Genomic DNA, 14358 nt, shown 5'->3' with positions numbered 1-14358 from the left:
TGAGGGCAAGTGACTGGCTCGCATGTGTATCTGCACCACGTGTGTCTGGTGACCTTGAAAGTCAGAAGAGGGCATCAGATTCCCTTGGACTGGGGTTAGAGATGGTCATGAGCAGCATCACTTTATATGGAAGTACTTAAGCTTAAGAGTTGATAGACTGACATGTAGTTTTTGGTGGAGACAGGTGGATCAGGAATTCCAAGTCATTCTCTGCTACACAATAAGTTTAAGGTCAGTCTAGGCTGCATGAGTTATTATTACTAGTTGTTGTTGTTGTTCTTCTTCTTCTTCTTCCTCTTCCTCCTCCTCCCCTCTTCTTCCGCCTCCTCCCCCCTCCTCCTCCTCTTCTTCCTCCTCCTCTTCTTCTTCCTCTTCCCCCTCCTCTTCTTCCTCCTCCCCCTCCTCTTCTTCCTCCTCCTCCTCCTGCTTCTTCAAACTCACAAGTCCACCTGCCTCTGTCTGTCTGTCTGTCTGTCTGTCTGTCTGTTTATTGAGACAGTCTCACTATATATCTCATCCTGGATGGCCCAGACCACACTGACCTCAAACTCACAGAAACTGTCTGCTTCTGCCTGCTGACTGCTGAGATTACAGGCATACACCATCTGTGTTTGACTTTTTAAAGATTGCATGGGAAGGGGAATACAGTCATGTGTGAAAAGGCCATCTCGAGATGGTACTTGATGGTGTCTGTTGGCTGTGAGGATTATTGATGTGTTTGTTGTTCCAAAGTTCGTGCTGAGGAGCTGCTCGACGGGATTCAGGATAAGATCCCCTCCTTTCAAGGACTGAAGTTCAGCGACACTGACCTCTTAGATTTCGGCCAGTGTGTCGATCAGAACCACCAGCGACAGTTTGCTCTGCTGTTCGGGGTGGATGAGGTAAGTCCCCGTTGGGCGTGTCCCAAGTTCAAAGTGATCACTCAGCTGTTTCTGACTGAGGGCTCTTCTCTTTCTCAAAGCCTGAATTCTTTGTCTCTTTCTCATCAGCAACTGTTGAGTGCTCTGGTCCTGGGAGCAACTGGAGCAGTAGGCAGGTAAGTCTGACCTGTCTTTCCTAGTGATTACGAATTTAAAGTCACTTACCACTGAGGTAGACGGGCTTCTAGCATTTTCGTCCTTTCCGATAGAAGTCCCCTGTAATGACAGGCGCTTTCATTGAAAAGAAACTGAGTTAGAAGTCATTTGTCACAGTCAGCCCTGGAAAGATGGACCCTAGCTGGAAAGGAATGGCCTTCTCTCCCCTTCAGCAATCTCCCCACCTCTGTTCACTCTGTGGTTTTTCTCCCAAATGTTAAGGAAATGATCCTCCAGCGTTAGAAGGGAGGAAGAGGCTTGGAATATTGGCGCAAACCTATAAGCCAGCACGTGAGAGGTAGAGGAAGCAGGATTAGAACTCCAAACTCATCCTCAACTACATAAAAAGTTCGGATCGAGTCTGAATTCCATCAGACTCTGTCTCGAAACAATGGCAGCAAAACAAATAAAAGCACTCCAATATGGTCACATGTGGTGATCTGTGCCTGTAATACCAGCATTCGAAGGCTCGAAGCAGAAGGATAGCCATGATTTTTAGATAGCTAATAGATAGACTCTGTCAAGAAAAAAAGGGGGGCGAGGGGGCTGGAGAGATGGCTCAGTGGTTAAGTGTGCTGACTGCTCTTCCAGAGGTCCTGAGTTCAATTCCCAGCAACCACATGGTGGTTCATGACCATCTATAATGGGATCTGATGTCCTCTTCTAGTGTGTCTGAAGACAGCTACAGTGTACTTATATATAATAAATAATAAATCTTTAAAAAAGAAAGAAAAAAAAAGACAACAACAATTGCAGTTGCTGGCTGCTCTTGCAGGGGCCCTGGGTTCAGTTCCCAGCACCCACATCGCAGCTCACAACCACCTGAAACTGTATTTGCAGGCTCTGGCGCTTTCTTCTCACCTCTGCAGACTCCAGCTGACACATGGTGTCCATAAACCCATGACGTGCACACACAGACACATAAAAATAATAATAGAAATCCTAAAGAAGAAAGCTGTGTTCCACAATAGTCCTCTCTAATGCAAGTCACCTCGCCTGTCATTGCATCATTTCCAGACATAGCTGTCATTCCTACTCGGAAATTACATTCCATTGTAATCAGGCAAGGCGGGTGAGCACGTAGGCTGAAGGAGGCTGAAGGGTGAGCTTGTAGGCTGAAGGGGCTGGGGACTCCAGCTTAGCAGGGCCTATTGTTCTCTCTGTAGACCCTGATGGTCAGTATCTCGAAGCTGGTTTATCAGAAACTCAGTTACAAAAGACAGAAATCCATTCAAGCTAGCCTGCCTTTAAAGCAAACAGTAAGTTAGTTGTTATAAAATGCCGACCAGCCAGGTAAAAGACAGAGATAAAGGCAGCCACACCCTAGAGCCCATGAAAACTCTCACCATCCACAGCAAGCCACCCCTCCCCAAGGGGCCCCTGAAGCTGCTCACTTCTGCATCTTCTGCATGCCTTTGTTTCTCTTCCCCATTTCAGGACATTGTTTGCACCATCTGACTTAGTCAAGGGTCCACCCAAGTCCAGTCCACTGTGGCCAGGAATCCACAGTCTTGTGGCCCTATGCCTACCCAGCACAAGCCAAGCAGTTCATTCAGTGCGCCCATTGTACTTGCTAACCTAAGTAGGGTAATGTTGCAGACACGGTAAACTGCACCGGCTGAATGCGTATTTCCTCAGGGGTAGCTAAGGCACTCTTCACCGAGTCTTGGTATGCATGCCTTTGATAAACACTGTTGGCTTGATCCATTGATGTAGCCCAGGCTGACCTCAAACTCACAATACAGCTGAAAATGACTTTGAATTTCCTGCTCCACCTCCCAAGTGTCTAGAACCTGCTAGACTCAAACTGGAAGAGGTCCTTCTCCCTCAGCCTCCCGAGTGCTGAGATTACAGGCATTTGTGACCGTGCACTGCAGCACGTGACTTTTAGTTCATAATCCAGCTACATTTGAACCCCAGTTGTCTACTTCTAAGTCCGTGTGTGTACCCTAGGCAGCTGTTGGCCTCAGCCTCTCTGGACTAAAACCCACCTCCAACTTTTACTCTCTGATTATATCCCCTCTGGTGTTCTCTATGTTGGCCTCTAGGTTCTCCCAGCATTCCTCAGTCCCTACCTGGCATACTCTGCCCTCAACCCTGAACTTTCCAGCCCAGGGGCTGGGCTGCTCTTCCCCCAAAGGTTCCTCCCTATTTAATTGAGATATTTTGCTCTCTCTCTTCTTCGACCTCTCCCTCTCTTTCTCTCCTTCCCTATCCCTTTCCCTATCCCTCTTCCTCTCCTTCTCCTTCTCTCTCCTTCCTTATCCCCCCTCTCTCCCTCCCTCCCACTTCCTTCTCCCTCTCCTCCTCCCTTCATATCTCCCTTTCTCCCTCACTCTCTTCTTCCCTATCTCTGTCCCCCTCTCCCTTTTCCCCCCTTTGTCTCTTTCTCCCACACCTAGCTCCTCCCCCTTCCCCATGGCAACTTCCCTTGGGGCCAGTGAACTTGCCCATCCAAGAGCAGCTTCCCAATAAACCTGCCTTTAACATAATCTAATCTGGCTTGGATTGGCTCATTTCACCAATGGAGAAATAACCCATCACTCTGCCTCCTCCTCTGGCCCCGCTTTGTGTTGCTAGAGAACTCAGAACTGAAGACAGACTGGTTTTTCTTATCAATTGACAAATAGAATAGTGGGGGCCCTAGGTATATTTTTTCCTTTATGTATGTTTGTATTGATTTTTGGCCTTAAAGACAAGATCTCATGTAGCCCAAGTTAAGTTCACATTTACTATGTAGCTTGGGATGGCCTTAAACCTCATTTGGTCAGGTTCTTACTATGTTGCCCAGGCTGGAATTCAGGGGTATGTGTGTGTGTGTGTGTGTGTGTGTGTGTGTGTGTGTGTGTGTGTGTATGTGTGTGTGTGTGTGTGTGTGTGTGTGTGTGTGTGTGTGTATGTATGTATGTGTGTGTGTGTGTGTGTGTGTGTGTGTGTGTGTGTGTGTGTGTGTGTGTGTGTGTGTGTGTGTGTATGTATGTGTGTGTGTATGTGTGTGTGTGTGTGTGTGTGTGTGTGTGTGTGTGTGTGTGTGTGTGTGTGTGTGTGTGTGTGTGTGTGTGTGTGTGTGTGTGTGTGTGTGTGTGTGTGTGTGCGTGTGTGTGTGACTGAACCTAGACCCTTACATATGCTAAATTAGCCTCTACCACTGAGGCAATCCACTGCCCCTAATTTTGCCCTTTTAAATATCAAATGAATATAAAGAGCTTGGACCCTTCCCACCGAATTATTTAGCTTGGGATTTTTTATTTATTTATTTATTTTTCTGTGGTCTTGCCAGTACCTATAACTACCTGGGAAAAAAGACAAACCAGATGTTGGAGGCTTTTGAACAGAAGGACTTGGCGTCAGCACTAAGTTACCAGGTAAATAAACCCGTTCTTCATCACTGAAGTCACTGCCTTCTTTTTCTGAGATTCCTGTGTCTCCTCTCAGCAGGCTTGAGGGTCTCTGACTCTTTCTTCTGTTCTTTTTTGTTTGTTTGTTTGTTTAATGGAACCTGCCCCCAATCCTCCCTGTCCCCGTATCCAAGGGGATACACGGCCCATATAGGAAAGAGTCCTTTCTTCCTCCTATAAAGGATCTTACTTTTATTCTATCTTCAAGGTTTTTTGTGATTATAGTTCTGTAAGAGTAACTCCATGCCATCCTTTAGTGTTTTGCTTGCCTACACACATGCACTATACACACACACACACACACACGCACACGCAAGCACACAGAGTATGTGGAGTGTTGAGTTCCCTGAACTAGAGTTGCAGACAACCTGAGCTGCCATGTGGATCTTAGGAACTGAACCTGGGTCCTCCAGAAGAGCAGCCAACTTTCCAGTTCCATCCATCCTTAATTTTTGTTATTATTGTTCATTGAGGGGACAGGGTCTCATACTCTGACCCGGGCTAGCTAGGAACTCATGGTATTCTCCTGCCTGAGGCTCCTGTCCAATGCTCCTGCATGTAAAGGGGCACAGTAAAGAAACTGTCAACATGGGGTTGGGGATTTAGCTCAGTGGTAGAGCACTTGCCTAGGAAGCGCAAGGCCCTGGGTTCGGTCCCCAGCTCCAGGAAAAAAAAAAAAAAAGAAACTGTCAACATGACAGCTTTCTCCAATAGGGGGAAGGTCTTTATTGTGGGTAAGAAAGAGAAACTGCCCAGAGGATCTGGAAGGGTTATATAGAGAGTGTTAATCCCACCTGTGGAGAATAAGATCATCGCCACAACTTTGCAGCAAGCTCTAATTAAATACTGGCCATGTCTGTGCCATGGTTCCCAGTGGGTGACAATGAGTCATATTTGCAGAGGCTTAAGGAGGCAATCCCACAATGCCAATCTTATTTCCCACCAAGTTCAATCAGGGGCAAGCACACATCCTGAGATATGTCTTACCAACACACCTCTCACCTACACGCGTAATCATGTGCATCCCTGCAGTTGAGTCCAACAAACCCTATTAGGGTATTAAGAACATCTGGCTTTTTATCGTCCATAGGCAATAGCCTCCGGTACTTCAGGAAGTATCTGTCCTTAAAGGGTCTTACACGTTAGGGGCATTTTTGTCTGATGGATCTCTTAGGCACACTCATTAAAACTTAAAACATTACTTTGGCTCTCACAAAGCAAAGCAAGCAGACTGAGCATGGCCAGGGCTGGGAAGGTGGGAGAGTGGGGGAGGGGAGTGGAACTAGCAAGAGACAGAGCATAGAAAGAACCCCAAAAAGCACAAGAGAGCAGAGAATAGAGTACCAAGGGAACATGGGATGGGCAAGCCATGGAGACTATGAGAAGGATGAGTAGCTGCTAGGAAAGCACTCTTTTCAGGTTAGAAAATCCATTTCATGGGCTGGAGAGGTGGCTCAGAGGTTAAGAGCGCTGGCTGCCCTTCCAGAGGTCCTGAGTTCAATTCCATCTGTTATGACATCTGGTGCCCCCTACTGGCCTTCAGGCATACATGCAGGCAAAATGCATAAATCAAAAAAAAAAAAAAAAAGAAAAGAAAACCCATTTCGCAAGTGCTGGCTTGTATCTAACCTTCAGAAATTCTTCTATAGTCCAGTTTGAACTCGTTTCTAGACATACAGAGGGCCTGAGACCTAACAGATGCAATGACAGACGTACGTGTGCCCACCCTTAAGGAAGTTCCACCTGAATCACCAAGAAATGTCAAAGTGTGATGCTGAGAACCTAAAATAGAGAGGGGAAGGATAATGGAGAGTCAAGAGAAGTCACCGGTGTGCACCGGGAAGTAAGCTCAGAGTGGGAAACACCCAACAGGCGGGAAGTAAACAGACTGCAAAAGAAGGCCGGCTTTGAGGAGTCTGTGTGTGTGTGTGTTTGTGCACATGTGTTAGAGAACAACTTTAGGGAGTCAGTCCCCACGTTTTTATGTGGGCTCCAGGGTCCTAACTGGGATGGTCAGGTGCACACAGCATTTTTTCCTACCGGATGAGCCACCTCTCCAGCCCTGGTTTTGTTTTGAGTTAGGACCTTGCTACCTACCTGATGAGCTAGAACTGAAAGCAGTTCTCCTCCCTTAGCTGCCCCACCCCATCCCCTCACCCAGTGTTTTTTGTCACCGCACCCTGCTGAGACTCTTACAATAGAAAGGTGTATTTCAAAGACACAGAAGCAACAGTTGCTACTGTGTGTGTGTTGGCTACTGGGAGGACAACAGAGACGTCATGGAAGAGCCAATCTTTTTTTTTTTTTTTTTTAAGATTTATTTATTTATTATATATAAGTACACTGTAGCTGTTCAGACACACCAGAAGAGGGCATCCGATCCCATTACAGATGGTTGTGAGCCACCGTGTGGTTGCTGGGGTTTGAACTCAGGACCTCTGGAAGAGCAGTCAGTGCTCTTAACCGCTGAGCCATCTCTCCAGCCCGGAAGAGCCAATCTTAATACTACAGAGTATGCAGTTTTTCAAGGCAATAAATCAAATAGAATTATAAGAAGGTCTACCATCACAGTAAGTTTGGAGAGTTGGTTGGTGGGTTGGGACTTTTAAGGACTTTTTTGGTTGGTTAGTTTTGTTCTGATTTTTGGCTCTTTGAGATAGGGTCTTGTTACTTAATTCAAGCTGGCCTCGAACTTATGAATCCTGCTACCACTGGGATTACAGACAGACCCCGCCATGCCAGGCTCACACCTGGTCTTTCCCAGTGCTCTCGGTGGAACCCAGGGCTATTTGCATGCTAGGAGAGTGTCTCAACCATCTAAACTCCGTCCTCAGCCCTAAAGACATTCTTGACTTTGCCACAGAAAAGGATTTCGTGAGGAGCGAGTGTTTTCGAGCTTGCTAGGAGACAAGTTTAATGTGGATTTAAGCATGGAGGTTCCTAGAAAGAGATTGTCTTAGAAACAGAGTGTGTGTGTGGCCTTCTCAAGAGAGGCATACACTGTTCCTAAACACTGTAGCCATGGAGGGGATGTGATGTGTACTGAAGTCACTACCTTCAAAGGGTTACAAAGAAATTTAAATGAGATCACAGCAGGGTGTTTGCTGAGAAGCCTCTGTTAAAAGTAAAACTCTAGATATAGAAGGTCAGGATGCCTTCCCTATAAACACAGCTCAGTGGCTTTCTGCTTTTGACATTTACCTGTTTACCTGCCATGGGTGTGTGCACTTGCACAAATGGAGATAAGAGGAGAGCTCAGGGGACGTCCATTTTCTCCTGCAGCCTGAGCAGACTTAGCTGCCTCACGAGCTTCTTTCTCCCGCTCTGATGGATCTACAGAAAGCTAAGGCCTCTGTAGTCTCTGGGGTTTGACGTCTGAACTACAGATGTGGTTTTCACAGTGTGATGATGCTGACCACAGATACTTTCTTCTGTTCTAGTTCTGCATCCAGAGATTTATCAACTACGTGATCAAGCTAGGTGAGTGCCCTTGGTCCTCTCTGAAAGCTGACAGCCAGCACTTGCTTACTGAGCCAGGGTTACCTGATTATGGTCTCAGGGAGTGTCATCCATCTGGGGTGGGTCACAGGGGTCACACAGCAAGCCTGAGACTGTGACAAGTTTGTTTGTTTTTTTCAAGCAATCAGACTTTTTTCGTTGTTACTACTTTGGCTGTTTGTTTGTTCACTGTCCTGGAACTCACTCTGTAGACCAGCCTGGCCTCAAAATCAGAGATCTACTTGCCTCTGCCTCCCCAGTGCTGCAATTAAAGGTATATGTGCCACCATGGCCAGGAGCAATCAGACATTCTACACCCTTATGAGAAACAGAATAGAGCCAGGCTATCGTGGTGCATACCTTTAACCCTAGCACCTGAGAGGGAGAGGCAAGTTTGAGGCTACCCACTCTTTACAGAGTTTAAGGACAGCCAAGACTACACAAAGAAACCCTTTCAAAAAAAGAAAGAGGGGTTGGAGATTTAGCTCAGTGGTAGAGCACTTGCCTAGGAAGCGCAAGGCCCTGGGTTCGGTCCCCAGCTCCGAAAAAAAGAACCAAAAAAAAAAAAGGAAAAAAAAGAAAGAAAGAAAAAGGAAGAAGAAAGAAAGAAAAGAAAGGATGTAATAGCAGTTACCAAGAAGAATACAATTGCAGTTGCCAGGATACAATGAGATCCACAAGCTATATACCCAAGAGTATATGCCTAAGACTGATTGTTCTGTCAAGTTTCTATCTATATGCTTCACTGACTTCTAGAGAAAGCAGAGATACAGATATGGCCTGAATGTTCCTCTGCCTTCGTTTCTAAAGAACTGAAAGGCACACAGGCCCCCAGGAACCACGGACTATAACCTGAAAGACCCATGACACATGCCTCTCAAGGCAAGTAGGCCAAGCCAACTCCATGATTCCCCAAAGCTGATCAGGTGTGAAAAATGGCTTCCATCACTCCCAGCATGCCTCTTGTGTTCAGCTGTGAGCAGAGTCCTGCCCCTGACCTTCAGCATCAACTAAATATCATGCTGGAATCAACTTTGGCCCTCAGCCTCCTACAAATGTCTCTCCTCCACCAGCATGTTGCTCTCTTGTGTGTGTGTGTGTGTGTGTGTGTGTGTGTGTGTGTGTGTGTGCATGCATGTGTGTGCGCGTGCACACAGCATTTTCTATTCTTCTACACCCCTCCCTACCATTATTTGCCTCTGCTCATTAAAATTCTACTGCTGAGCTATGGCTGATCTCACCCTAAGTACTTGGAGGAAGGCGTTCTGAATGCAGATCTTACTAAATTATGAATGACTGACAGTTCTCCCAAGAGTATATGAAATTGAAAAATGAGTTTATTAACACCAGTGTATTTAAACGTTGGAGGTTTGGATGACAAAGGGAAATTAGGGGGAAACACAGCGAGTCTGAGTAGAGAAACCTCTGCAGAGCCTCTTAACTTCCTGCACAGCCAGCGACAGCCGCTGCCGTTCCTTTGCTGCTACAGGAGATGGGCCCTCGGGATAGCTGAGCATGGGTCAGGCCGGGAAGCTCTCTGTGTTCTTGGCAGACCTCCCGCCTCCCTTTCAGAGCCTCCTTGCCTCATTGTAGCAACTCTCTGCTCTGCCCAAGCACCTATTGTCTACTTGGTCTCATTCCCAGAGTTTCAGCTGGCTTTCTCAAGGCGTCCAACACAGTATTCTATTTGCTCTCCCTGTTCAGTAATGTTGTCATGGTGGGGCGCCACCGGTTCTGTTAATTAGCACTATTATTCTTTTGTCTTAACTAATACTTTTCACAAAGATTGTGATTTTGATACAATAATTATGTTTCTAAAGTACATTAAGGTAGAAAATGAACTGCAAAGTGAGGCGTGGCAATACTTTGTCTGTAATCCCAGCACCAGGATAATGGAGGCTGGAGGACCACTTTCCAGGTCATTCTTGGCTACATAAGAGAGTTTAAGGCCAGGCAGGGCTCTAGAGCCTGTCAAAATAAATAATAAAATGAAATATAAATAAAATGACTATAATACCAGCCCCGTAAAAGCAGGGACAAGAAGATTTCCACAAGTTCCAACACAACTCATCTACCAGGTTCAGGCCAGCCATGGATATATTGTAAAACCTGATCTCTAAGAGGGCTTTAGGGGTTGTGGAGAGATGGCTCGGTGTTTAAGAATGTTTTATGCTCTAGCAAAGAACCAAAGTTCAAATTCTAGCACCCTCTTAGAGCTACCCACAAGAGCTCCAATGGATCCAACACCCTCTACTGGTCTATGAGTGCACCCTTACATATGCGAGTACATGCACACATAAATAAATTTTAAAAAATAAAATAAATAAAAATTAGCATCAAGAGGGAAACGATATAATTGAGGGTTTTGTTTTGTTTTGTTTTTTTATTTTCTTTTTTAAATGTGAGTACACTGTTGCTATCTTTAGACACACCAGAAGAGGGCATCAAATCCTTTTACAGATGTTTTGGCCTGGAACTCAGAGATCCACCTGCCTCTGCCTCCTGAGGGCTAAAGTTAAAGACATACACCACCACCACACAGCTCTATTATTTATTTTAAATTTGTTCTTATTCTTATGTGTAAGAGTGTTTTGCTTGGGTTGGAGAGATGGCTCAATGGTTAAGAGCACTGTCTGCTCTTCCAGAGGTCCTGACTTCAATACCCAGCAACCACATGGTGGCTCACAACCATCTGTAATGGGATCCAATGACCTCTTCTGGTGTGTCTGAAGACAGCTACAGTGTACTCATGTACATTAAATTAATAAATCCCTTTTTTAAAGAGTTTTGCTGCCCATATGTCTATGTACCACATGTGTGTCTTGTACCCAAGCAGGCTAGAAGTGGATAGGTATTGGATCCCTTCAAATTAGAGTTACACATAGTTATGAGCTGCCAAGTGGGTGGTGGAAATTGAACCTAGGCCCTCTAGAAGAGTAGCCAATGCTCTTAAAGAGCTCAGTAGAGCCAACTCTTTTTTTTTTTTTTTTTTTAATTTATTTAATGTATATGAGTACACTGTAGCTGTCTTCAGACACCAGAAGAGGGCATCAGATCCCATAGCAGATGGTTGTGAGCCACCATGTGGTTGCTGGGATTTGAACTCAGGACCTCGGGAAGAGCAGTCAGTGCTCTTAACCGCTGAGCCATCTCTCCAGCTCCAAGCCAACTCTTTACCTACACACTTCCCTTAACTCTTCATCCTCATGTTCCGCCTGGGTGCTGGGGTTATTGATGTGTTCCACTTCGCATGGCTCCTTCTTGCTTTGAAGGTTGACTTTGTGGGGTTTGTGTTTTTATTGTTTATTTGTTTCATTTTATGTATTTATTGAGTTGTATGTGAAACTTACAAGTGTATCATAGCCCCCATGTAGATGTTAGAGGCCAGTTCGAGGGAATCAGTTCTCTTTTTCCACCATGTGGGTCCTGGGGATTGAACTCGGTTACATTGGAAGCTCTGCCTTTACCTGCTGAGCTATATCGTAGGCTCCAGCTTTGACTCTTTATGTTGTTTAATGTTGCTTGTTTGTTTATTTGTTTGTTTGTTTATTCATTTACAGTAAGGCAGAGACTTGAGCTCAGGGACTCTTATATACTAAGTGAACACTCTACCACAGATATTTAATTTTTAGTTGTGTTTTGGAGTCAGGGTGGGGATGAGGCAAGTGTAGGAATTTTTTCATGAGTGCAGTACCCACAGAGGCCAGAAGAAGGGTATCGAATCCCCTAAAGCTGGAATGACAACGGGTTTCAGGCCACTCTGCATTGGCTACCATGGTGCTGGGAACCAAAATGTGGTCTTCTGGAAGAATAGGGGATGCTTTTAAATGCTGGACCATCTCTTAAGAGCCCTGAAAGGAGCGATTCCCATTCTACTGTGTATGTGTGGGACGGGGTCTCGTGTAGCCAAGACTTACCTTAAACTCTGCTTCCCTTCTCTCTACCTCCCAAGTGCTGGAATTACAGGTGCGCACGCCACGCCCAGCTCAGACTAACGGAACTGCAAGTGTTCTTATCTTTTAGGTGTACAATTGTTCCTTTGAGACGTTTGTGGAGAAGTGAGAAGTAGCAGAAATGTCTCACTCCTTATTTTTCCCATCTAGGTTTCGGAGTGTCGCAGACCAAAGCCATCATGACCCTGGTCTCTGGGATTCCAATGGGCCCACCCCGGCTTCCTCTGCAGAAAGCCACCCAGGAGTTTACTGCTAATGCTGAGGCCAAGCTGAAGAGCCTGAATTTCCTTTCTTTCCCTGGTTTAAAGGATGGGGACATGGAAGCCCGTAGCTAGTGCCTGATAAAGTCTGAGACTTTATCTTCAATAGTTCATTCTTTTCTCAGGGATTTTTTAGGTGAATGTGAACTAAGCTTTCTTTTAGCAAGTAGAACCCCACACTAATCAAGAAATATTTAAGGTTGGGATTTAGCTCAGTGGTAGAGCGCTTGCCTAGCAAGCGCAAGGCCCTGGGTTCAGTCCCCAGCAAAAAAAAAAATCCAAAAAAAAAAAAAAAAAAAAAAAAAAAGAAATATTTAAGTATCACATACGAACCTAAACTTTTTTGTTATAAAGGAGTCACAAACTTTCAAAAGAAATAAGGAATCTATTGTAAATGTATATGCGCTTTATCCTTTAAAATGTCTTCCCAAAGGAATCCATAACTGAAGTCAAGATATATTGAAAGCTTTAGTTATCCAAGAGAGAAGCCTTTAGGAATTGCTGTTCGACTTGTAGGTAACTTTACAAATGAAAACTTTTCAAATAGGAGAAAATAGAATTTATCATCAGATAGCTAAAGATTACCTTCTTTGCCTGAAAACCAGAGTGCTGATATTAGCCACCCTTGTGTATTGTGAGCGTCTTCTCACGGGTGCTCCCCTCTCACATTCCTCGGACGCTGAAAGGAAAAGAAGCAATCCTTCTACCTTGACTGGGACGGTTGTAGTGATGTGAGCAATGACAGCAATGCCTTCTTATTTGACCCCTTTCTATTTAAACACTACTTGATACCTCTTTCATAAGACTACATGATGAACAGTAGTCCCTTATGCCACACACACTCAACAAAAACTGTCAGCGTGTAATTAGTAGGGCAGCAAGAGAGGGGTGAAACTACAGACAGGAAATATAATTCACTGTGTAAGTATAATACGGAGGTTTTTGTAGACTAAAAATAAAATGTTTAACCTAAACTTAAATCTTAGTATCAAATTAATTTTACACGCTAGTGAGAAGTCCTATTTAAAGTACCTGTGTATATTGCTTTGTATACGCGCAGTATACACAGAAATACATAAGCAGATTATTAATCCTTCTAAACATGAAAATTTGATGTACTGAGTCCTTTTATAGTGAACTCCAATGGCCAATAAAGATCTAAAGTCACATTAATTAGAGTGGAACACAAACTATGTCCCATTTTCCTTGCTTTATGGGTCTGTTGGTTTTTCTTTATATTTCATTTCAATGTAATGGACCAAAGTGTCATCCAACACTAATAAAGGGATGCATAAATTTTTATAGTTACATTTTGTACAAACAATTGCCACTACTGTTAATACCTAAAGCCTCACCCCTACCTCTATCCTGGGGTAGGATCTAATTAAAATTAATATATTCCATGTGTAAAACAAAATAAATACAAATAAAGGAATCTCAAGCCCTAAGTCATTCGTTTCATAAAATTATTGTAGAGAAATCACTCCTTATACAGATGCAATGGAACCAAGTGAAAATTGTAATAATAATTACAATTATTAATTAATTACATTAATTAATATAATTCATATTACTCTATTAAATGCTGTATTGGTTATATTATTCTGAATAAATTTCATCTGCCTTTTGGGAGCACTTATTTTCTTAATCTAATTTCAAAGTTTTGTAATTTGAGTATTATTGTCTTAGGGTCTTATTTCTGTGAAGAGACACCATGACCACAGCAACTCTTACAAAGAAAAGCATTTAATTGGGACTGGCTTACAGGTCAGAGAGTTAGCCCATTATTGTCATGGCAGGAAGCATGGTGGCATCCAGGCAGACATGGCACTGGAGAAAGAGCTGAGAGTTCTGTGGGCACCAGGAAGAGACAGTGAGTCCCTAGGCTTGGCTTGAGCTTCTGAGACCTGCTTGTGGGTCAGGCTGTGAACTCTCTGCTGTTGCTGCTGTCACACTTCGGCCCGGCCATCAGGGACTCTTAACTCTAAAACCATAACCCGGAGTAAACATTCTTCATGTAGAAGTTGCTCTGGTCATGGAATTCTGTCACAGCAAAGTGATTAAGACAGTGTTAGAGTCTTTCTAGATCCTCTAAAATAGGACCCTGCCTGATTGAGAGGGATCCGTTGTCCGAGTCTCCTGGACTTTCTCACTGAGCCTGGCGCTGAGTCAG

The 14358-nt window shown here is 44.5% G+C and overlaps 1 protein-coding gene across 1 annotated transcript in view; it reads left to right on the top strand.

Moving 5' to 3' along the window:
• The window catches only part of Npl (N-acetylneuraminate pyruvate lyase), a 39552-nt gene extending 25732 nt beyond the window's left edge, over window positions 1-13820 (top strand). The window contains exons 7-12 of the mRNA XM_032915467.1: window positions 733-881; window positions 990-1036; window positions 4357-4441; window positions 7915-7954; window positions 12076-12384; window positions 12505-13820. Of these exons, the coding sequence (XP_032771358.1) occupies window positions 733-881; window positions 990-1036; window positions 4357-4441; window positions 7915-7954; window positions 12076-12260 (506 nt within the window). The 3' untranslated portion in view covers window positions 12261-12384; window positions 12505-13820. The remainder of the gene's footprint in view (window positions 1-732; window positions 882-989; window positions 1037-4356; window positions 4442-7914; window positions 7955-12075; window positions 12385-12504) is intronic.
• The last annotated feature ends 538 nt before the right edge of the window (window positions 13821-14358 follow it).

Source organism: Rattus rattus, chromosome 10, assembly GCF_011064425.1.
Source record: "Rattus rattus isolate New Zealand chromosome 10, Rrattus_CSIRO_v1, whole genome shotgun sequence".
NCBI lineage: Eukaryota > Metazoa > Chordata > Mammalia > Rodentia > Muridae > Rattus > Rattus rattus.
The sequence above is the reverse complement of the archived record's forward strand: the minus strand, read 5'-3'. Positions and strand labels throughout refer to the sequence as shown.